Here is a 24,701-nt window from a genome sequence, read left to right as displayed (position 1 = left end):
GAGACGGACGGCTGCCGACGACGACGAATGAAGATATGGAAGCAGCCTGTATGTCCATCAGTAGATGAATGGCTAAAGAAGACATGGCATATTATATGCAATGGAATATTATGTTGTAATAAAAAGAATGAAATCTTGCCATCCTGCCATTTTCAACAACATAGATAGTCCTAGAGGGTATATAGATGAAATAAGTCAGAGAAATACAAATACTCAATGGTTTCACTTATATGTGGAATCTAAAAAAATAAACCAAATACAAAAACAGACACATAGAAGTGAAGATTAAGCTGATGGCTATCAGAAGGGAAGAATGGTGAAATAGGTGAAGGGAAATGCATAGTCAATAATATTGTGATAAGTTGCATGGTGTCAGAGGATTATTAGAATTAGTGGAGTAATTACATTGTAAGGTATGAAAATGTCAAGTCACTGTATTTTACACCTGAAATTAATATAATGTAAAATATTGCATAGCAACTATATTAAATTAAAAATTATATAATGCTTTAGTTGTGGCTGTTAGAGATAGATGAAATTAGAATTTTGATTTTTCAATAATTTTTTCAGCTTGAAATTCAACTAAAATACACTTATTGAAAGACAGAATTTTACTTGACATAGTTACTTAAAAGTAAGAGGAGTTGTAAAGGCAATATCATGTAGAACATCTAGCTAACAGGTCTAAGAACAAATTCTAGAAAACGATTTTATTGGTAAGCCTTTATGGTCTCCCAAGTCCACTTCCAACTACCTTAAAGGAATGCTATTAGAATCAGTAAGAAGGTCCTTAAAGATGTTTTGTTGTTTAAAGAAAACCCCTGGGTAATACAACAGTCACAATCCTTTTATCCTGTGAATAACCTCCTTAGAAATATAGCCTTAGAGTACTAACAATCACCACTCCACAGATTTACTATGGAAAATAGCAGAGCTGCTGTTTTCTCTAGATACCAGGAATAGAATTAGTTTGTTATCAACAGAAAGTTCACAAAAGCTCCTCTTGGTAGCACAAGGGAAGCCAAACTAAGGGTGAGACTTACTACATCTGTAATGTTAACTTTGAAAACATCATTGCTGGCAATCAGCACAGCTTAGTCAATTTCTCATCCTGACAACTACCTACACTTGTCTATTCCATAGTATCATTGGTATACAAAATACAAAACAGATTTTGGTTTCTGAATCTACCCCAACTAAATTTGAAAGCAATCACATGCCACAGCTTTACCTGAAAAACATCTGTTGGTTCTTCAAAAAGTTAAACATAGAATCACCACATGTTTCTTAGTGTTTACTTAGAATAATTGAAAATTCTTACTCAGATGTTCATAGTAGTGCTATTCACAATAGCCAAAAGGTAAAAACTGCTAAAATATACATCAATGGATGAATAAACAAATTGTGGTAAATACATACAATGGAATATTAATCGGCCATGAAAAGGAGTAAAATAATAAGACATGCTATGGACTTCCGGCCAAGATGGGGGCATAGACAGACATGCTGTGTCTCCCTCCACAACTAAGAAGGAATACAACTACCTCAAAACTAGAAACAACCAGAAGTTCCAGAAAATCAAACAGCATGGAAGTCCAACAAACAAAGATATAAAGAAGAAATACTCATCCAGACAGGTAGGAGAGGCAGAGAGGACATGGTGTGGTGGTGGCAGCAGCAGGCCAGCAGAAGGCACAGTTATACATTTTAAAAAGTTGGGAAGGACACCTGGGCAGCGTTCCCAGCTCCTGACCAAACCGCACAGATCACGGTCCCAACGCCAGGGAAAATCAAGCCTCATTGCTTCTGACTGTGCAGACCAGTGGGAGCTGGGGCAGAGAAGAAACTGCCAGTCTCTCAGCAGAGTCTGCTTGTTTAAAGGGCCCCCATGGTCCAAGAACATCCACAGACCCACCCACTCTGGGAACAACGGCCAGGGCAGCAGCTAGAGGGGCGAGTGCTGGGCTGGTGGCATTGTTCCCTCTCGGACCCCTCCCCAACACACAGAGCCACAACATGGTGAAACAGGTTGCCCTTTACTGACAAATCCCTAAGGCTCCACCTCGTACAAAGTAACAGGAGTGACAGCTCTACCTAGGACGTGGAGGCAAACAAAAACAGGAGCCTGTGAGAATGAGGAGACAGAGAAGTATGGCCCAAAAGAGGGAATAGATCACGGTTTCAGTGGGAGAACTAATCGATGAAGAGATAGCCAACCTAACAGATGAGGAGATAGACAACCTAACAGATGCAGAATTCCAAACACTGGTGATAAAGATGCTCACAGGCTTGACAGATATGCTTGAGTACAGCAAATGCATAAGAGAAGAAGTAAAGGTTATGCTAAGTGAAATGAAGGAAAATCCAAACGAAGGAAAATTCACACAAAACCAATAGTGAAGGGAAGAAAACTGGGGTTTAAATCAATGATTTAGAACATGAGGAAGAAAAAAAAACAGTCAACCAGTACAGAATGAGGAAACAAAAATTGAAAAAAATGAGGAGGCTTGGGAACTTCTGGGACAACTTTAAATGTGCCAACATCCAAATCATGGGAGTGCCAGAAGAAGAGGAAGAGCAAGAAATTGAAAACTTATTTGAAAAAATAATGGAGGAAAACTTCCCAAATTCTGTGTAGGAAACAGACATACAAGTCCAGGAAGCATGGAGATTCCAGGGTGAGCTGGACCCAGAGGGGACCACACCAAGACACATCAAGATTAAAATGCCAAAGGTGAACGATAAAGATAAAGAGAGAATTCTAAAAGCAGTAAGAGAGAAGTGGAGAGTTGCCCACAAAGGGGTGCCTATAAGACTATCACCTGATTTCTCAAAAGACACTTTAGAGGCAAGAATGGATTGGCAAGCAGTATTCAATGTGATGAAAAGCAAGGACCAACAACCAAGATTACTCTATCCAGCAAAGCTATCATTTAGAATGCAAGGGCTGATGAAGTGCTTCCCAGACAAGGTAAAGCTAAAAGTATTCATCATCACCAAGCCATTATTATACGAAATGTCAAAGGGACTTACTTAAGAAAAAGAAGATCAAAACTATGAACACTAAAATGACAAACACAACTATCAACAACTGAATCCAGAAAATAAAAACAAAATCCAACTAAGCAAACCAGAATAGGAACAGAATCAAAGGTGTGGGGATCATTTGGAGGGTTATCAGCTGGGAGGGGGAAGGAGGAGAAATGGTGCAGGGATTAAGAAGCATAATCGATTGGTACAAAACAGACAGGGGGAAGTTAAGAATAATATAAGAAAGGGTGAAGTCAAAGAACTTATATGCATGACGCATGGACATGAACTAAGAGGGATGGGATTGCTGGAGGGAAGGGGGGACTGGGCAGAGGGGAGAAGAGGGGAAAATAATTGGAACTACTGTAACAACATAATCAATAAAATATACTTAAAAAGTGATGTAACAACACTTTTCTCCCTCAGAACACTACAAAAACACTCCCCCTGCCCTATACACCTAGTATGTACGCCTTAGTCTGAATGTTGTCTAAAAAAAAAAAAAAGAATGCTACAACATGGATGAACTTTGAAAACATGCTAAGTGAAAAAAAGCCACACACAAAAGATCACATATTGTATGATTCCATTTCTATGAAATATGTGGAATAGGTAAATCCACAGCATTAAAAGCAGATATGTGCTTGCTAGTGGCTGGGGAGAGAGACGAAGGAGGTGTAACTTCTTAATGGGTACTGTATAGGGTCTTATTTTGAAGTGATGAAAATGTTTGAAACTAGATGGAGGTTAGGGGTTGTACAATATTGTGAATTGTACTAAAAGTCACAGGATTATTCACTTTAAAATGGTTAATTACATGAATTTCACTTCAAGTTTTAAAAAAGCTTTATTTATCTTTAATTTAGGCAGTTGATTCAGACATTACAAATGCCATATTTTTCATGAAGTAATTTTTCATTTTAAAGCAACAAAATCTTTTTATGATATTTTAATTCAAAACATATTACACCCATTCACCAACCCATGGCTCATATGTTGCTTCCCTTAATGAAAATGCAATTTCTAATTTCACTTAAAGCACAATCTTTTTTTCAAAGTTCTTGGGCTGTTACCTATCATGTTAGGGCCCATTTCATCCCAACCACAGATAATGCAAGCTATATTTATTTCCAATTACTATGACACAAAATTCAAGCAAAAAAAATTCCTTGCTGTTTTAAAATGTAACTCCCACCTCTCTCTCCCCACAAGTTCCAGAGACTGAGATGCTAAGAAACCGCATCAATTTTCAGAGTAAGAAACTACAGAATTGACTGGCTTAATATTTTAGGAACATAACATTAGATGAGGTTACTGGACCAATTATAAGAAATTAAAAAGAAATAGTTCAAAGCCACAGCAACACTTTTACTCTGTGTATAATTTAACTCTTAAAATAAAAATCAGGTAGTGACATCATCATTATGTCAGAGTGAGAAAACCTCTTTGTCTCTCCCCTTAAAGTTGCAAGTTGGACAACTATAATTCATTCAAGGATTCCCTGATCAACACAACAAATGCATCTGAGAGATTTGAGCACTGAGACCTCCAAAGGTGGTGCCAGGAAGGGGAAGGTCAGAGAGGAGAACTGCAGAAGCAGTCCAAAGCTCTCTGTGCCTCAGGGAATTCAGTAGTAGTGGGGAGCTGGGTTGCAACCCCTAGTCAGCAGCCAGAGGGCCAGAGCGGCTGGTGCACACTGAGGCTGGGCCCAGGAACAGAGGTGGAGAAACAGTGTAAAGGATGGTAGTGGGTGCGGTCAAGCCGTCACAATCACCAGGAAAAGAAAAATACAAAGCCACATGTGCACGAATCTACCTCATCTCATCTATCATATCATTAGATGCCAAAAAAGCATTTGACAAGATATAGCATCTATTTACGATAAAAAAACACAAAGTCAGTATAGAAGGGAAGTACCTCAGCATAATGCAGGCCACATATGACAAACCTTCAGCTAATATACTCAATGCTGAAAAACAGATCTCTTAAGCTAGGATCAGGAGCAAGACAAGGCTTCCCCATCTCACCACTGTTATTCAACATAGTGTTACAGAGTGGGGGGTCTCCAAAAATCCCCAGAGCCTGTGGGTTGGGGGAACGGGGAAAACGAAACAGCTTTTAAGATGCCTTTGCATGACTATGGCTAGTAGCTAGTGTCTTAGTTATGCAAATAGCTTTGGTTCTTTCAAGGGCCCAAGGAGATGGGAGGGAATCTGACTACAAAATAGTGAGGAAAGAACATACAGAGCCTGTGCAAGGTTCTGTGAATGGTCAGAACTGGTTACCACACCGACTGTGTCACAGGACGTAATCAGGGATTTAAAAATAAGCTGGCAACGATTTTAGAGAGAGGAGGAAAGGAGATCTACATGGATTGCAGGAAGGAGAGAACTCCATGTGGCTTGGAAAGGGAGAACTCTACGCAGTTTGGAAAGGAAAGGGAGAACTCCATGCTGCTGTGAAAAGGAGGATGCCATGCGGTTTTGAAAAGGACAGAGAGAGAACCACGCCTGATCCAGGGCAACATGGCACGTATTTTCCTGGACTGTTATACGGAGGCTGATGACATCATACCCCAGATCCTGAAAGACAGAGCTGACAGATAAGGGATGGGGAACTTCTAGGAATGTTTTTGGCTTCTAGCCTTTTGGGGAGCAAGGGAAGTGCTGGGTCCTGTGGGAGAACAGGGCTCCGAGCTGAAGTGCTCACTGCCCTCCCCAGGTTGGAATATTGTAAATAAAGACCTGTTTGCCTCAACACTAATTGTTGGATTTTACACCAAGGCGCCACGTGAAAGAACCCCCTTTCCCTCTGTAACAATATTACTGGAAGGCTGAGTCAGAGCAATCAGACAAGAGAAAGAAATAAAGGTATCCAAATTGGGAAGGAAGAAGTAAAACTGTCACATTTTGTAGATGACATGATTCCATACATAGAAAACTGTAAAGACTGCACCAGAAGACTATTAGAAACAATAAACGGGACTTCCAGTCAAGAAGGCAACATGGGCAGACATGGCTCATCTCTTTGCACAATCACATCAAAATTACAACTAAAATATAGAACAACCATCACTCAGAACCATCAGAAAATGAGTTGAATGGCAGTCAGACAACTACAGAATTAAAGAAATCACTTCTATCCAGACTGGTAGGAGGGGCGCAGACACAGAAGGGGCTGGTCTCTCACCTGTGTGTGGTGGATAAAAATTCGGGAGGGATATCTCGGGAATAAGGAGTACCAGCTCCACACCAGGACTCCAGCCCTGGGTTCCAGTGTCTGGAAGATAAGTCTCCACAACTTCTGGCTGCAAAACCAGTGGGGATTGAGTCGGTAGAAGAAACTTCTGGAGGCCCAAGCAGTTCCTCTTAAAGAACCCACACATGGACTCACCTACTTAGACTCACTCCCTCTGAGCTCCAGCACCAGGGTAGAAGCTTGAAAGGAACCAGTGGCATACAGGGAGGAACTGAAGTGTCTGGCAGCAAGGGGGGCAGAGGCTATTGTCCCTTTTCTAAACCTTTTCACCCACAGAGCTGGTAAGCTAGTGCCATATCTGAGACTCCATCAACCTCGCTAACACCGTTTGACCCACCTTGGAGATTCTCAGAGACTCCACCCCACCCAACTTATAGGCCCACCCAAGCTGCTTTTCCATATGAATAGCTGGTCTTGTCTCAAGCTATACAACTTCCTAAATCCTATCAAACAAACAATAGCTGGCCCAGCACAAGTAGCAGCCAACTAAGATTGCTTTTTAGCTCAGGCAGGGTGGCCCCAGGCAATACATAGGTGGAGGCTGACCTTGGCCTGCACCAACTGGGAAACCCCCAGGGCCAGCACACCCAGTGGATAGCTACAGACCACATTGGAGCACCACCACCCTGCCGCTGCACAGTCGATCATCCAGGGAGGGCAGAAGTTGGTGGTAAGTAGTCACAGCTGACTGGCCAGGGTAAATCCCTCCCATTGATCTGCTAACAGCAACCAAGGCTCAGCTGCAAGAGGAGGGTGTACTTAGCCCACACAAAGGGTACACCCTGACAGGGGAGGCTGTGTCACTGGAACCGACAGGACATCTACTACACTAGGCTACAAGACAAGTAGTCAGCAGCCCTACCTAATACATAGAAAGAAATATAGGGAGGCTGCCAAAACAGGGAGGCAAAGAAACACGGCCCAAATGAAAGAATAGATCAAAACTCCAGAAAAACAGCTAAATAAAAGAGATAAGTAATCTATCAGATGCAGAGTTCAAAACACTGGTTATAAGGATAATCAAGATCCAGTCAGAAACGAAGGATACACAAAGGAGTTCATCAGCACCAAACCATTATTATATGAAATGTTAAAGGGACTTATTTAAAAAAAGATCAAAACTATGAACAATAAAATGGGAATAAATATATACCTGTCAACAATTGAATCTACAAAAATAAACTAGAAAACAAAAAGAACAGAGACAGAATCATGAATATGGAGAGTTTTGATGGTTGCCAGATGGGAGAGGGTATGGGGAAATGGGCAAAGAGGTGAGGGGGATTAAGAAGTACAAATAGGTAGTTACAGAATAGCCATGGGGATGTCAAGTAGAGTATAGGAAATGGAATAGCCAAAGAACTTATACGCATGACCCATAGACATGAACAATGGTGGGGGGGGGGATTGCCTGAGGGACTGGGGGTTGCTGGGTAGAGGGGGCAAACAGGGAAAAACTAGGACAACTGTAATAGCATAATTAATAAAATGAAATTTAAGAAAGAATACAGTAGAGGATAGAAAAATAAATGTACAAAAATTCATTGCAATTCTATATACTAACAATGAAATATCAGAAAAAGAAACGAAGAAAACAATCCCAATTGCAACAAAAAGGATAAAATACCAAGAAATAAACTTAACAAAGGAAGTGAAGGACTTATACACTGAACACTATACAACACTGTTGATAGAAACTGAAGAAAATACAAAGAAATGGAAAGATAGACTGTGTTCATAGATTCAAAGAATCAACATAGTTAAAATGGTCATGTTACCTAAAGCAATATACAGTTTCATTGTGATCCCCACCAAAATCCCAATGGCATTTTTTAAAGAAATAGAACAACAAAAAAATCATCAAAGTTGGATAGAACCACAAAAGACCCAGAATAGCCAAAGTAATCCTGAGAAAAAAGAACAAAGCCAAAGGTATCACTTTCTCTGACTTCAAATTACACTACAATGCTACAATAATCAAAACAGTATGGTGCTGGCAGAAAAATAATATACCGATCAATGGAACAGAATTGAGAGCCCAGAAGAAAATCCATGCATAAATGGGTTTACAACAAAGGGGCTAAAAACACACAGAGGAGAAAGAAAAGCCTCTTCAATAAATGCTTTTGAGAAAGTTGGAAAGTCACATGCAAAAGAATGAAACTGGACTGCTTATCTGATGCCATGCACAAAAAATGACTCAAAATGGATTAAAAAATATATATATAAGACCTAAAACAATAAAATATATAGAAGAAAACATATGTACTAAATGTATTGACCTTGGTCTCAGAGTGGTTTTTGTGAAACTGACCCCAAAATCATGGGAAGTAGAAAGGAAAATATATGTATGGGATTACATCAAACTGAAAATCATCTGCCCAGCTAAAGAAACCATCAACAAAAGAAAAAGACAACTAACTAAACAGGAGTAGGAATTTGCAAATGATACCTCTGATAAGGGGCTAATATCCAAAATATATAAAGAACTCATACAATCAACAACAAAAAAACAAACAATCCAATTAATAAATGGGCAGAGGACCTGAACATACACTTTTCCCAAGAAGATATACAAATAGCCAACAGATAATATGAAAAGATGCTTGAATTCACTAGGGAAATGCAAATCAAAAGTTCCATGAGATACCGCCTCACACCTATTAGAATGGCTATTACCTATAAGATAAGAAACAAGTTTGGCAAGGATGTAGGAAAGAAGGAACCCTTGTACAGCGCTGGTGGGAATGTAAACTTGTACAGCCTCCATGGAAAACAGTATAAAGGTTCCTCAAAAATTAATAGAGCTAGCATATGGCCCAGCAACCCCTCATGTGGTTATCTACTCCCCAAATTTAAAAACATTTATTCAGAAAGACATATGTACTCCAATGTTCACAGTAGCCAAGACATGTAAACAACCTAAGTGCCCTTTGATGGATGATTAAAGAAGATATAGTACGTAAATGCAAAAATGGAATACTACTAAGCCATAAAAAGCCTTTGGGACAATATAGATGGATCTTGAAAATATCATGCTAACAGAAATAAGTCAGACGGAAAAGGACAAGAACCATGTGACTTCACTCACATGTGAGGTATAAAACAAAGTAACAAATGAGCAAATAAGACAAACTCATAGATGCAGACAACAGTGTGGTGATTAATTATCAGAGCAGTAAGGAGGTGGAGGTAGGTTGAAGAGGGTTATATGGTGTAAAAAGGAGACTTGACTTTGGGTGGTAGACACACAATGTAATATACGGATGATGTACTATAAAACTGTACACTCGAAACTTATACAATCTTATTAACCAATGTCACCCCAATAAATTTAATTTTAAAAAAAGTTAAAAAATCATTTTTTGATAAAAAGGAACTCTCAGATTTAAAAATGCTTGTGAGTGTATCCAACTTTTAAACCTAGCATTCTTGCATATAGAAAATCTGATCACTAAGGTCCATGAGTTAAATTTGGAGCTCATGTTTAAGTGCCAAGTATGAACATTTATAACATCATTCTAACTTGGACTCTGCTGTACCCCTCTAATTTTGCTTGTGAATGTTTTATTCTGATGGAGTCTATTTTTTTACCACCAAAAAGAGAGAGTCCACTCTTACCATAATTAAGAGCTTCTGGTGCTGTCCATTTAATCGGAATCTGCTTTAAGCCAGAAGATGAATACACTCCACCGTCCTCTTGACGAGACATTCCAAAGTCACTGATTTTCAGAACATTATTTTCACCTACCAGGCAGTTTCGTGCAGCAAGATCCCTAGGTTACAAGACACAGAAAACACCCATTAAAACAAATTGAAAGCCACTTTCACATTTATGACTTCTCCACTTTGCATTTTTACATTTTTACATTTGCTATGTATTTATAATGAAGTTAAGAATGCTTGTGATTTATGACTCTTTCCTTTCACATGGATAATCCATGTGAATATTTGCATATGGAACAGACCACATGCTAATTTTCTAGGCACCACATATATTTCCATTTAAATAGAAGAACACTGATTCTAAGGGTAGGAGAAGAATCACCGAGGAGAGGCTAAAGCAAAGATGGCATTATTTCTCCTTGGATTGGCTTTCCTAGTGCAGCATTATCCAACAGAATTTTCTGTGGTGATGGAAAGTTCTCTATCCATGCTATGCTGTTCAGTAGACTACTGAACACTTGCAATGTGACTAGTGTGATTGAGAAGCTGAATGCTTTATTTTATTTACTTTTAGTTAAAACTTAAATAGCTGAATGCCACTAGTAGTTACTGAGTAGTAGCCTGCAGTGTAATCTAGAGCTTCTCCACACTTTTTCTGGGCCAGAAAACTTACATGATGATGTGGCCCTGTCTGTCTCTCCCACTTCATCTTGTTCCACTCTCTCCATAATTCACTGTATTCTAGACATAGTGAGTTTCTTATTGTCTCCCAATGCAGGAAAATTTCCCTAAATAGGACAAGCTTGTTTCCACTGTAGGGCCCTTCTACTTAGTTGTTCCCTTTGCCTGGTGTGCACTCCTAGACTTTTGCATAGTTGACTCCTCTTCATTCAGTCTTAGCTCAAATGCCCTCTCCTCAGAGACATCTGCCCTGACCAGCCTTTTCTGACAGGGAAAACAATGGTAAACAAAATAGACCAGGTCTCTACTCTTAACTCTAGAAGGGAAAACATTCAATAATCAATCTGAATACATACACACACACACCGTATGCTTCTACATGAAGAATGGACTGACAGAGCCAGAGAGCCCAGTAAGGAGACAATTTCGGAAGTCAAGGAGAGGCGACCATAGCCTACACTAAGATGAAAGTGGTAGAGTTGGTTGGAAGCTGCCAAATTCAGGATGTATTTTGAAAGTACAATCAATAGGATTTGCTGGTAGATTAGATGTGGAATAGGAGAGAAAAAGAGTCGTTATGACCCTGCGATATTTTGGCCTAAGCAACTGGAAGAACAGAGCTGACATTTATTGAAATGGTAAAGACTAGGGGAAGGACCAGATTCGCAGAACATAGCCGAGACATTTTCTATTCTTTTTTAGTAAAATAGTCCTGATTTTAGCTGAATATATTGCCACCCAGCTAAAAACTGCTATACTTCCCAACCTGTCCTGCAGCTAGACGTGGCCATTACCTAGGTTCTGGCCAATGAGATGTAAGCAGAACAGTTGTCTAGAATTTCTAGGAAGTTTCATTAAAAGAAAGGGGAAATACCATTACATTTCTTCCTTCTGCTAACATAAAGAACAAACATATCAAAGTTGGAAAAGCATCAAGAGATAAGGATCCCGAGTCCCTGATGAGTATGACGGCTATACATATTCTAGGTTTTCTACCTCTGTATCTCTAGGTTTTTTTTTTTTAATGAATGAGAGAAATTTCTATGTCATTCCAGTGATTTTTTTTTTCTTAGTTGTGTGTGTGTGTGTTTTACCATATGCAAGAAAACGAATCCAATATTGGGTATGGTGGTTTTGGATATGTTGAGTTTGAGATGTCTATTATATATCCAAGTGGAGATGTTGAGTAGGCAGGTGGGTATATTGGTCTGGAGGCCAGAAGAGAGGTCTAAGAGTTGTTAGCTTTTAGATGGTATTTGAAGCTATGGAATTGGAGAATGCTTTCACCTAGAGAGTGAGCATAGAGAAGAAAAAGGAGGTGTTCAAGGAATAAGCCCTAGAGTACTCCATCATTTAGAGAAGGATTGAAGAATGGAGACTGAGGAGAAGCAAGTGAGGCAGGAGGAAAACCAAGAGAGAGGTTAGTGTCCTAGAAGCAAAGTGAGGAAAGCTTTTCAAGAAGGAATAGCAATCAAACTGTCAGCTACTACTGAGAAGACAAGAAAGATGAGGACTATGAATTGCCATTGGATCTGGCAACATGGAATTTAAAGAGACACTGACAGTGGCATGGTGAGCTCATAAGCATGCTCAAAGAGAATGAACAAAGGAATGGAAATAGTGAGTTTAGATACTATTGAATAAATTTGCTACAAAGAGGCGCAGAGAATTAGATAGGAAAGTAGAAGGAGATTTCAGGTCAAAAGAGGTTTTTCCCCCTAATATGAGGGTTATTACGTGTATGGATACAGATAGTAATAATATTGTACAGAGGGTAACACTAATGCAGGGGGGAAAGGTGACGATTGCAGGTGTAAAGCCCTTGAGAGTGTAAGAAGTGATGGGAATGGGGCCCATCAGTGTTCTTCAGGGCTGTATTCCCAATGCTCAGAATAGTACGTAACACTTAGTAGGTTCTCAATAAATACCTTTTAAATGAATGTATACATACCATCTTCTCCTAGGAGTGATCCCTGCTGAAGGCAGGCTATCTATTCTATGCTTTTTCCTTTTTAATTCTATTTTCCTAACTGAGGAACAATCAACAACTAGATTCTCTTTCAAATGAAATGGTTTTATATATTTATATATTTATCTTTGGAATGCGTCTCTAAAAATCAAACGTGACTCAAGATCCAAAAAAGTAAAGTCTAATTTATATGACTGCTCTTGCCACATTGGCAGTACCTTGAGCAACTGACTGACTCTAATTGTGTTGACTGTCTGCTAAAATAAAAACATTAACAATATCCAGAGATATATATCAGAGACTTAGAGTCTAAACAATATAATACTCATAATATCAAGGGCACAATTGAAAATTGCTAAACACACAAAGAACAAGAAAATGTGATCAATTCTAAAGAGAAAAGCATTCAACAAATGCCAACATCATGATAACTAGATATAAAGCAGCTATTATTACTCCATAAAATAAAGGAAAACACACTTGAAAGAAAAATAAATGGAAAAGCAGACATCCTCAGTAGGGAAATAGAAACTAAAAAAGAACATTATAGAAATATTAAATCTTAAAAATAAAATATCTTAAGTTAAAAAGAAAATCATTGCATAGGCTCAACATCATATTGGTGATGACAGAGGAAAGACTCAGTAAACTTGAATATACAGGATATAAAATATCTAATATGAAGAAATAAAGAAAAACAGAAAAATGTGGTCAGAAACTCAGGGACCCATAGAAAATCAAAAGATAAACATATGTTATTGGCATTTCAGAATTAAAGGAATAAGAGACTAGGGCATAAAATCTGTTTGAAGAAATAATGATTAAAAGTTCCCAAACTTAGTTGAAAAAAAAATCTACACATTCAAGAATCTTTGTGAACTCCAAATAGTATAAAAATAAAAGAAAAAACATCTACACTATCATAAGCAAGCTGCTGACATCCAAGGAAAAGAAACAAGCAGATAGTGAAGATGACACATTATATATACAAAACAATTTTAATGATCAGAGATTATGTAAAAGAATGATGGGGGTAGAAGACAGTGAAATAATATCTTTCATTAAGATGGCAATTCTTCCCAAACTGACTGGCTGATTTAATGTACTCCCAATCAAAATTCTAGAAAATGACTTCGTCAACCCACAATTCTATAGACAACAAAAATATCCTACAGGAATAAACGGAGAATACAAACATTGTCAGATGAAAGAAAACTAAGAGAATTCATTGAAAACAGACCCACTCTACAAAAAATGCTAGAAGTATTTCAGGCTGGAGGTAAATGATACCAGAAAGAAATCTGAAATATCAGGATAGAAGGAAGAACAAAAGGAATGATAAATATTAGGGATAAATATAAAACATTATTTTTTTCCTCTTAAATTGTTTAAAATATGACTGAATATGGAAAACAAATATTATATAACTTTATATGGTCAGGTTTTCAGTGTATGTAAACATTCGTCGTTGTTGGCGGCAGCCGTCCGTCTCGAGAGACGATGGTGTAGCTTCTTAAGAGTCTATCTGCACCGCCGAGAATGGTTGTGCAGTCCGACTCGGGAGTGACACGGTATCTGTCTCCTCCCGTGTTGAATTGACATCTTGCGATGACGCTGGAGTGTCCTCTCCAGTGAAGCTGAAGCTACAGAGCCTGGGCAGGGTGATATGGAGGGTCTGCTGTTGCCCATGCAGCAGACCCCCCCTCTCTTCGCAGCTGAAGGATCCAAGGGAAAGACGGAGTCAATACAGCTTGGCTTCAGGTGCGCCGCAGGAGTTGCCGGTGTTGACTACAACGTCAAACTGCCTTAGGGACTCCGGCTCCGGATTTTCTGTCGGGGTTTACTCCCTTAGCCTTTCCCCTGAAGAGGTATGCCGCAAGGCAGCGGAGGTTTTTTGGAATCAGAGTTTTATACATATGATAACTACCATATAAAGTTTTTATGTGGGGGCAAAGGGACCTACATGGTTGCAAGTTTTCTACATTTGTATATGAAGCAGTGCAATATTCACATAGTCTGTGGAAGGCTGGGTATATGTATTGCAATCTATAGAGCAACCACTATAAAGTGATGGAAAGACACAGCCAAAAAAAAAAAAAAAAAAAAAAGATAAAATGGAATGCTAAAGAAGTATCCAAACATTAGATAGTTAAAATATCACAATCAAGACTGAAAAGGGTCATTACTGCTCATTTTACAGACATTGAAAGGATGATAAGATACTATGAAAAACTTTATACCAACAAATATCACAGCTTAGATGAAATGAATATATTGTATTTCTTGAAAATGTAAGTAGCAAAACAGACACCAGAAGAAAAAGAAAATCTGAATAGTTCTGTATTTACTAATGAAAATAAATGTAGAGCAAAATAAAATCTTCCCCAAAAGCAAATCTTAATGGTTTCATTACTAAGTTCTAGCAAACATTACTAAGTTCTCTACAAATTTTTGCAAAATATAGAGAGTAAGTGCCTAACTGATTTTATGAGATCAATAGAACTCTAATGAAAAACCTTAGAAAGAAATTACAGAAAAATATCCCCATGAAGGCAGAGTCAAATATTTTTAGCTTCCCCCTGAGATCAAAGTAAGGATGCTTGCTTTCACCACTTCTATTCCATAGGACCAGAAAGGAAGTAAAACTACCTCCATTTACAGATGGTATTTTTTCTTTACATAGGAAATCATAGGTAATTTACATAACAAGAACTAGAACTAAGAAATAAATTTAGCAAGTTTGTAAGATAAAAGGTTAATACAAAAAAGTATGCTTGTATGCCAGCAGCAAACAATTAGAAAATAAAATAAACTTCATTTACAGTAATGCCAATAAAACAAATAGCTAAAAATAAGTCCAGTAAAGAACAACTAAGCCCTTTACTTACAACTGTAAAATTTGACTGAGAAAAAATAAATAAATGAAAAGATATTCCATGCATATGGAGTGGAGGACTCAATGTTAAGATGGCTATTCTTCCCAAATTAACCCATAGATATAATGCACTTCCAATCATTATTCTAGCAGAGACCTTCGTGAAATTCAGCTGATTCTAAAATGGATATGGAAGAGCTAAGGTTCTAGAATGATCAGAATGATTTTAAGTACAAAGTTGAAGGACCTAACCTGATTTTAAATCTTACTAAAAAGCTACTGTTATCAATACAGCTCAGTAATGGCAAAAAGATATAGCTCGATGGAACAGAATAAAGTGTCCAGAAACAGATTCACCAATACATGGTCAACTCATTTTTGACAGAGGTACAATGTGCCACAGTGCGTACCTCCCAATCCTAGTCACTGGGCCGCTGACTCCTTCTTGGGGCCAAATGCTATTACTCTTGGTCAGAATGAGCTTTTATTCACTGCAGCATTTTAGTCATTTATAGGATTTCAGTTTTAGTACTTTCCTCAGAATAACACCTGTGCTTTACAAATAACATACGCTTCTGTTGTTATAACTACCTTCATTGCACCACCAGAGTAGAGGTTTGTCCTCTGTAATGAGGATTGCAGTTCCATGAACGACTAATCTAAAACCAATTTAGGGATACCTTTAATTCAATGTAAGTAACATTTCAATAACATTTACAGAAAACTTTACTTCCTTTGGGTTGCATTATGTTCGAGGGAATGGAAATGGTATCTTTTTGGCATAATCTATTAATTAAAATAAAACCTAAGCCTTCAAGCAATAAGCATACACTTTATACTCACTGTTTGCCTAATATTCCAATAAGCATTAGAGGAGAAGAGAAAAACAGATTTGATCGCTGGGCTGAGAAGCGGACAATCAAATCTGGGAGGTAAGGTAGATAAAACACCTTTCTCCCTCCCTTTCTTTTTCTTTCCATTCCTTTCTTTATTAGGCTCACTACTGCCCAACCCTGAGGCAGATTCTCTAGGATGCACGCTGGTGCTCCCAGCCTCTTCACACATGAAATGGCTGGAAAACAAGCCACTATAAGCCACTGTGTCCCAAACTGCGAATCCTACAGGACTTCAGAGCTGAGAAATCTGAGAGCAGGCTGGTGCTGTCGCTCACAGGAGGTATCAGACAGCTACATCTCACCACACGCAGAGCACAGGACAGCAAACGCTGCCGACTCCCAGGCGGATACGGAAGTGTCCTAGTTACGTCTCCAGTATCATCTTATTTGAAGTTTCAAAGTCAGACTTCTGAGTATGAGTTCGTACCAGAAGTGTCTTACAAGTCAAATATAATATGACACAGGCTAATTGAGGATCAAATGAGAACGGAGCAGTTACAGGAAATCCAATGCCGGCAGGCAGTGGGGGTGGGCACACTTCCCTTGCTCTCTGGAAAGCACAACGGTGGGCATCTTGCTCGGTGGCGAGCTGCCTCTCAGAGCAGACACAACGGTAAGCCAGGAAGGATCAGGAGGCCGAGCCAGGGCCCCTCTCTGCCAGGCTGCTTTACCCCAAACATCACTCACGACTTGAAGCTATGATTCCACAAGGTCAGTGCCTCACATAGGAAAGGAGTAGAGAAATATTTGCTTTTATTCAGAGGAGAAGGGGGGTACAAAAATTCTTCCTACGAGGTCTAGGTAATACTGAGTCACAGATAACAGAACATTTAGGAGAAAAACCTAAGGTCCCAAGGTTTCCTCATTTTGATTAAGACATGGCCCGCAACCAACAACCCAGGGAGTGGGGAATAAAAGAAGCCCACTCTATTTGCATTACTAAGTTCTAGTAAAAAGAGAATTATCATATTTTATTACTGTACAACAAAATCTATTTTGAGAGTTGCAAGTATATTTTGGGGGCATTATAGAGTAGGTGTTAAAAGCACAAACTTTGAAGCATTGCATTATAAACTAGCTCTTGGATCTTTAGAAATTTACTTACTCTTAACCTCAGTTTTCTCATCCATAAAATGGGGATAATAGTATCTACCTCATAAGGTTTTTGTGAGGATTAAATAAAATATGTAAATTGCTCAGAACAGTTTACATACTGGGTGCTCAATAAATGTGAGCGACACACTGAAATTAAAACTGCACATTTATCATATCAAAATTTGAATTTTAGCCACAGAAATCAAGTATTGGAGAATCACTCCCCTTTCCCCGTTCTAATTAGAACGAAACGTTTGACAGTTTCTTCTTTATATGAATATAAAAGCCATTCAATTTAGTTCTCCTAATAGTAATACTTTGTGTAGAATTTACTACATGTCAGGCACTATTCTGAGCACATTTTATATATTAAGTCACTTACCTCTCCTAATTATTGTATTTAAGATTTTCATTTTCCCATGATGAAACTGAAGTTCAGAGTTAAATGACCTGCCCATGGTTGCATAGCCAGGAGAAAAGCAGGAACTGAATCCTGTCAGCCCAGCCCCATAGCCTGCGGTTTGAGCCACCTGCTATACGCCTCTCAGTACATCTAGCAATTCTCTTTCAGAATGGAATCAAACCACACACATCTTAATCCATGACCAATGGCTACAGCTTTTCCATTTTAAACAACAGAAGAGCCAAAATTGGTTACCTTTAAGAAAGAGACACCTCAAACTCTCACATCCTCAAAAGATAAAAATAACGCAGAAACAGTCTATATAATAAACATAAAAAATGTTTTCAACCAAATGTCACCAACCACTTCAAAACAATATCCACGAGAGCTGTGATGGAAGAAAAGTAGGACTGTCTGTTTATTCTTGCAAACTTTTGTACTCATTAGTAAAAATAGAGCCATAAACTACCTCACAGAATGCACTGGGAAACTGAGGACGGGCAAAGCACGGTGTCTTCAGCAACAGAGCTGGTGCTGTGGGGTGGTTGTATACAGCCAATACCAAAGCCCCTTTTTAGCTGACAGTGCTGCGATCAGAGATTAGCCAAAAAGAAATGACCAGCCATCACATCTTGCTTATTTATTTCCACTTCAGGATTTACCTGATCTTTCCTTTAAATAAAATATATGTACATATGAAAATCTCCCTACATTTTTCATTTTCAAGATTCCCCTGATCTTGTACGAAGTTTTTCATTCATCACAGTGCTCCTCATTGCCTCTCTTCCCTTGTAACCTGCTTGATCACATCTCAAATTCTCCCTTGCTGAATTCTGTGCCCATTACCAATGGGGCACTTATTTCTAAAAGAACGGTCCCCAAAGGAAGCCTCAGCTGCAAAACTAAAAATTTGTCCCATTATTAAGCTCTGTTTTTTTCTCTTCCTTTGAAAAATTGTTTGATGTTTCCAGACCTCTGGGAGCTTGGAAACAAAAGTACTGCTTCTCTGAATGCAGTAGTAGACCAGGTGTGAAGTGAGAATTAGAATATAATTTGTGCTTTCCTGCTCAGGGCTGGTTCAATGCCCTATGCTATATATGGTGAGACCCAAAGGACTCCCTGTTCCCACAATGTCTTTCCTGCTGCCTGCCAGGACACTTAGAATCCTCGGCATGTGAGCCTATCTACTGAAAGCCACTGCTAAAATGCAAATGTGTTACCTGCAGAGAAGAGGGCACATACTACCACTTACTCACATTTTGGCATAAATTATTTGAACAGATAATTGACTAGACACCTTATGAAGTTTTAAGGCGACAGAGCAGAAGATATTTTCTGACAGTGAGAAAAAGGCGAAAGGGAAAACAATAGCACGGGGGTCTGGCTGAGGAGAGCAGGCCTGGTGGGGCAGGCAGTGGGCTCTCGAGGGAAAAGTCAGTTTGGTCACTGGGAGACTGTGTCAGGGAGTGACAGAGCACTGGGTGGGGACGACGGTGCAGATGTAACTTCTAAAATATTTGTTTAGGGCTAGCTCTAAAGTATTTCTTCTACTCCAGGTTACCTTCTTCTGAGAGCAAACAGAGGAAGACCAGCACATGCAGCTTGGATACCTCAACCACTGAAATACTGACACTGGAGATTGTTCTACTGGGTTGCGCTCTGTGGAGAACCAGGCCTGTGCTGACGTCCCCTGGAGAGGCCGCTGCCTGAGTGCTGGGACTCGGAACAGACAGGCCCTCGCCCGGCGCAGCTGACTGAGTGGGAACCAGTGGTGGGAGCACTGCGGTCACCTGCCTGCACCTACAGTGGATGTGCTCAGCATATACAGAAGTACTTCTTCTGGCTCTTTCATCGCCTTTCCGTGGGCCACTTCCCTATCAGAGAGTTCTAGTTGGACTTGCACAAGTACAAACTCCACAGATCCTTTTACTCAGCTTAGGAGTCAAATTCCTGGATCGTTAGCTAACAGAAGGGAACTCATACGGATATTGAGAAAAATCAGAACCAAACACATTGTGATAATGCCTACTTCCATTCTAAATTTTCCTGAAAAAACCCAAGGGGAATTTTCTTTGTGTTTAACTGCTGTGATTAATCTGGATGCTTTACAGTTTTATGAAGTGGGTACTCTATTTGCAAAGTCAGATATGAATCTCTCTCAGCCACTGTTTTCTGCTATCACCTGTGGGCCACACTCTGAAATGAGAAGCCAATCTCTAGAGACTACCTTGAGGTACACATTTTAAATAAATATTGATCTAACGTCAAATCTCTTAATAATGAAACAGGGAGGAGGACAAATTTAAAAAATGGGTGGAAAATAAATGTTTAAATCTTTTTAGTTCACAGAACTCAAATCTCAATGGGTAATTCAACAATAAAACTGAGCTCTGCCTTAAGCATGTGCATCAGAGGCTGAGAGCTGTCTGAGGCAGAGGCACACACACACAGCAAGGATTTGCTTCTGAAGTTCACCTCAGTACTAATGGCAAGGGCTGCTAATGCTAAGAGACTTCTGGGAGATTTAAATATATCCACCTGCCCCCATACTGAGAGGAGAAGTGAAAACAGAAGCCATTTGCCTGAGTGACAGATGATTTAACTTAAGATGTTACACTTGGATGTGACCAGTTACTCTGAGCCACAGTCAGAAAAAACTGACAAAACCCTCCTTTCTGAACAGCCATTAGGGCAACAGCCATCACAGTAACAGCTGTCCTTTAATGAGCTCTTCATGTGTGTGCCAGGGAGTGTTTTAAATGTTTTTCATGTAACCCATTCTCTGTCAATACTCAGCTTCATGCATACTTATCTGAACATTAAGTACATTCCAGATTTTTCCAGAAGTAATAATGCAAACATCTCCACTGTTGGGTGTTTTAGACTAGGGATTAGTAGAACAATGTTCTCAACAGTGTTTTCCTTAATAAGTTGTGCAAGCAAGGACATCGCACGTCCTTTTCCCGGACCTTGTAAAGGAAAGCACCGATTCTTGACTTTTCTGAGCGTGATGGCTCCTATATAATGTCAAGCAATTTTATGATTCCTTGTACTCCACTCTGATGAGAGAGTTGTATGTTTTTCTTTTTTTTAGAGTTGTATGTTTTATAGTGGCCAACAGAGAAGACACATGATGAAAAGCTACTAAGAATAATGTTTTGAAAGAAACTTGTAAATTATTAATAGCAGCAGTAAGATAATACTGCATGCAGATATATGAGGACATTCTTTGGTCTCAAATGAGGCCTGATGCCACTTGGAGTGCTTGCAATAGTTTGGAGGAACCAGTGGCACTAGATGATCCTGGTGGAGAGTTTTCCGTGTTTCCAGTGCCCCAGTGAGTGTCAGCAGTTCATGAATGCAATAACAGCTGGGAGGGTGAGTTACAAGAGTGCCACTCCATGTAGCCAACAGTCCCCTCCACAGCCCGCCCCATGGCCAAACTACCACAGCACAGGTATCCTCTAGTTTACTTTTGCTGAGTAATTATGGGCTACAACCAAGAAAACACATTTCCCACCAGAATAACAGTCACCATTTATTAAATATCTAGTATGTGTCAGGAATGATATCAGGAGCTTTACCTATTATTCAGAACTCCTATAAGTGTTGATATCTCTATTATACAGATAGGGAAACAGACTTAGAAACTAAATAACTTGCCCAAGAACACACAGCTAATAAGTGGATGAGTATGGAAAATCATGTCCTTTTAATAATATTTGACAGTGCTGAATATTTTTTTGGTTTCCTTGCGATATTATTCATATTTGCAATCCCTGAGTAGGTAAGATTATTGCCATTTTGTTCCTGAAACTTGATCTCTTTCTCACTTAGGTTTAATGAAATAGAGCCCCTGACTCAGTGCTTAGTTACACAATATAGAACATATTGAGAAGACCAAAATATGCGTTACTTTTTCTATTCTAGTTTCTATTCTAGTTTTCTATTTTGTATAAAGACATATGACAATTCCTCCATAATCATTTGTTATGCTTTATACTTTCATGATGTGATATACATACTCACACTGGGCCCTAAATTGAGGTTATAAAAGGCACATAAAGGAGCAGAGCAACTGTGTATTCCGTGATGTATAAAGTGCCATAAGGAGCCTCAGGATCATTTAAGATTTTATAGTCTGCAAAATGTTCAGCTACTAATGAACAAACACACCCTAATTGTGGTGGAATGTGCCTAGACTTGGATACTAAATCTGCAGGTGGTTAACTCTTTGCAGGATTAACTTCTCTGTGCAAGGGATGCCACCGACTCTGCACTTTGTTGATAGAGTCAATCATGGACTATGTCCCCCAAATGCCCTGTCCCCAATTCTCCCAAACAGACAACTTGCACTTTTGCCTCTTGTTTGGCGATGTCTAACAGACTCTTAGGCCATCTTCTTAGGCAAGTGAAAAGAGTCTCATACGGCATACTCACACAGACTAAGTATCTTGAGAACACAGCACCTCTGTTCAGAGGGGAAATAGCTAATTGTATTTACTGTGGCACCAGTATCCTTTTAGTGGAAAACATTTTCAGCAAATACAAGAACTCAAGAGGTCATGACTTTCTTCCATCTATCTCAACAGTTTTCCTTTGCCCCCCCATTTATGTTCTTTTAAAATGAAATTTTCATTATTCCTATTTCAATTTCTAATGTTGTTTTCTGTGTTTATGAAGTGATATCCCAGGTGACTTTATAATAAATTTTCCTTCACTCCCATGATTGCTTTCAGCGTATGAAATCTAAATAGGAGAGTCTAAGTTATAAATACAGCTCTATTTTATAATAACTCATTCTTAACTTGAAACAAAGATCCACAATTCAATTTCTTTTGTCTCTATATTTTCTTTCCATAGTTAAGAGAGCTTGCTTTATCTTTGTTCAATTTTAATTCTGTATTATGTTTGATAATTTTATTTTTGTATTATATTGAGACTTGATTTCATACATGTAACTATTTTTCATTTTTTGTAGTTCTACAAGATAAAAGTATTAAACGATATTTACCAAATGTCCTTCTATGGTTAATTGTTATTCGTTCTGTGATTCTTTGATGTAATCCATACAAAATCCGCATTTTGCATTCATAAAGGATTACTTGTCTGAGCAAATATTAATTTTGCAAATAGATGTGTCCTTTTGGTCTCTTAATGAAATTTGCATTTACCAACTCGAAGACCACAATTACATTGAAAAAAGTGTCTGAAAGGGTTAAGGTGGACAATAAGATAATTTATATAAATGTATAGTCTATCATGCCTGAAGGGTTCCACAGAATTCTGGCAAATTATAGTGATCTCCAAAGTCCCAGACGAGCATGTGACAGCTGCTTCACAGCATTCAGCAGTCGTGTACACAAAGGAGGCAAATCACAGGGAAGAGCACAGGCTCTTGATGAAATTACACGTGGAATAATTACCTATGTGGGAACTTAACTAGGACATAGGGTTTTTACATTCCATAAAATACCAAATTGTCTTTAAAAAAAATTAGTTAAATATTTTAAAAAGATTTACTTATTTTTAGAGAGAGAAGAAGGGAGGGATAATGAGAGGGAGAGAAACATCAGTGTGTGATTGCCTCTTGAACGCCCCAAGCTGGGGACCAGGCATGCCCTGACTGGGAATTGAACCAGAGACCCTTTGTTTTGTAGGCTAGTGTTCAATCCACTGAGCCACATCAGCCAGGGCAATACAAAATTGTCTTAGTGTCACTGACTGAATCTTAGTTGAAATAGGTAATAGGTGGGCCTTTTAGAGTAGCCAACGTATTTTTAAGGCAAAGTAATTAGGGGCTACATTTGCAAACAGTTTCCATATTAAGATCTTATTTTTGCACAAATGGTCATTAATCTCACATTTAACACATGCAACAAGTCAGTATATATTTTCAACTATGAGGCCCAACACATTTAATAACAATGATGGCGAGAAGATGTGAAGTCATTTCTGGTAATTTGATCCAGGAACTGATTAAGGAGAAGCTACTGAATCTGCTACACAGATGGGTTTCTATGTTCTAAGAACACGTCATTCTATGGTTACTGCTTGACATACACAAAAACCCTTACTGTTTTACACCAAAAATACATACTTCTCATGTTGTACTTTTTGAAAGTACTATTTCATTAATCATATAATTACAGGTTCTAGTTACTAAAAGTATACAAAACAGGGTATCTATACATGAACATGTATGTACATATCACCCAATCAGTCTACTATTAGTTAAACTTTCCTTTTATTGAGGCCTTATGAGGTACCAGGTCCTCTGCTATGGATAAAGAGAGCCTAATTCCTACCTTCAAGAGATAGCTATATGAGCATATAAATAGCAATATTGGAAATTATGAGTTTGAAGGTTAGGAGAAGGCTCTCAGAGGTAGATTTGATATAAAAAATATGGCCACAACATTTTGTGCTTTTCCACCCCTGTACTTTGGCTAACTTGTGACATTGACAAGCAGGATGTGGCAGAAGTGATAATATGAAGCTCTGTAGTATTGGCCGCCAGAGGCCTCGCAACTTCCACTTGTTTTCCTGGAACATTCCTAATACCATGTAAGGCAGCCTGGTGAGAAACCATGTAGAGAGAAGGAGGGGCCCAGCCTATAGTCAGTCCAGCCCTAGTCAAGCTACTAATAACGAAAAGAGCTAAGTAATCCCAGGGGAAATGGCAGAAAACCATTCATTTGAGCCAAGAAGCCTAGCCCAAAGTGTTGACCCAAACTGACAGAAAAGAACAAGAAATGGTTGTTACGCCACTATGTTTGGGGTGGTATTTTATGCAGGAATAGACAGTTGGTACGGCAAATTTATTAA

At 38.8% G+C, this 24,701-nt stretch overlaps 1 protein-coding gene across 1 annotated transcript in view; it reads right to left on the bottom strand.

Annotated features, from left to right (window-relative positions):
• FER (FER tyrosine kinase) overlaps nt 1–24,701 on the bottom strand; it is a 451,604-nt gene that overhangs the window by 11,448 nt on the left and 415,455 nt on the right. Inside the window, exon 17 of the mRNA XM_090276547.1 lies at nt 9,910–10,064. Coding sequence (XP_090132673.1) covers nt 9,910–10,064 — 155 coding nt within the window. The remainder of the gene's footprint in view (nt 1–9,909; nt 10,065–24,701) is intronic.

This window comes from Furipterus horrens, unplaced genomic scaffold, assembly GCF_987537825.1.
Source record: "Furipterus horrens unplaced genomic scaffold, mFurHor1.1.pri manual_scaffold_5, whole genome shotgun sequence".
NCBI lineage: Eukaryota > Metazoa > Chordata > Mammalia > Chiroptera > Furipteridae > Furipterus > Furipterus horrens.
The sequence above is the reverse complement of the archived record's forward strand: the minus strand, read 5'-3'. Positions and strand labels throughout refer to the sequence as shown.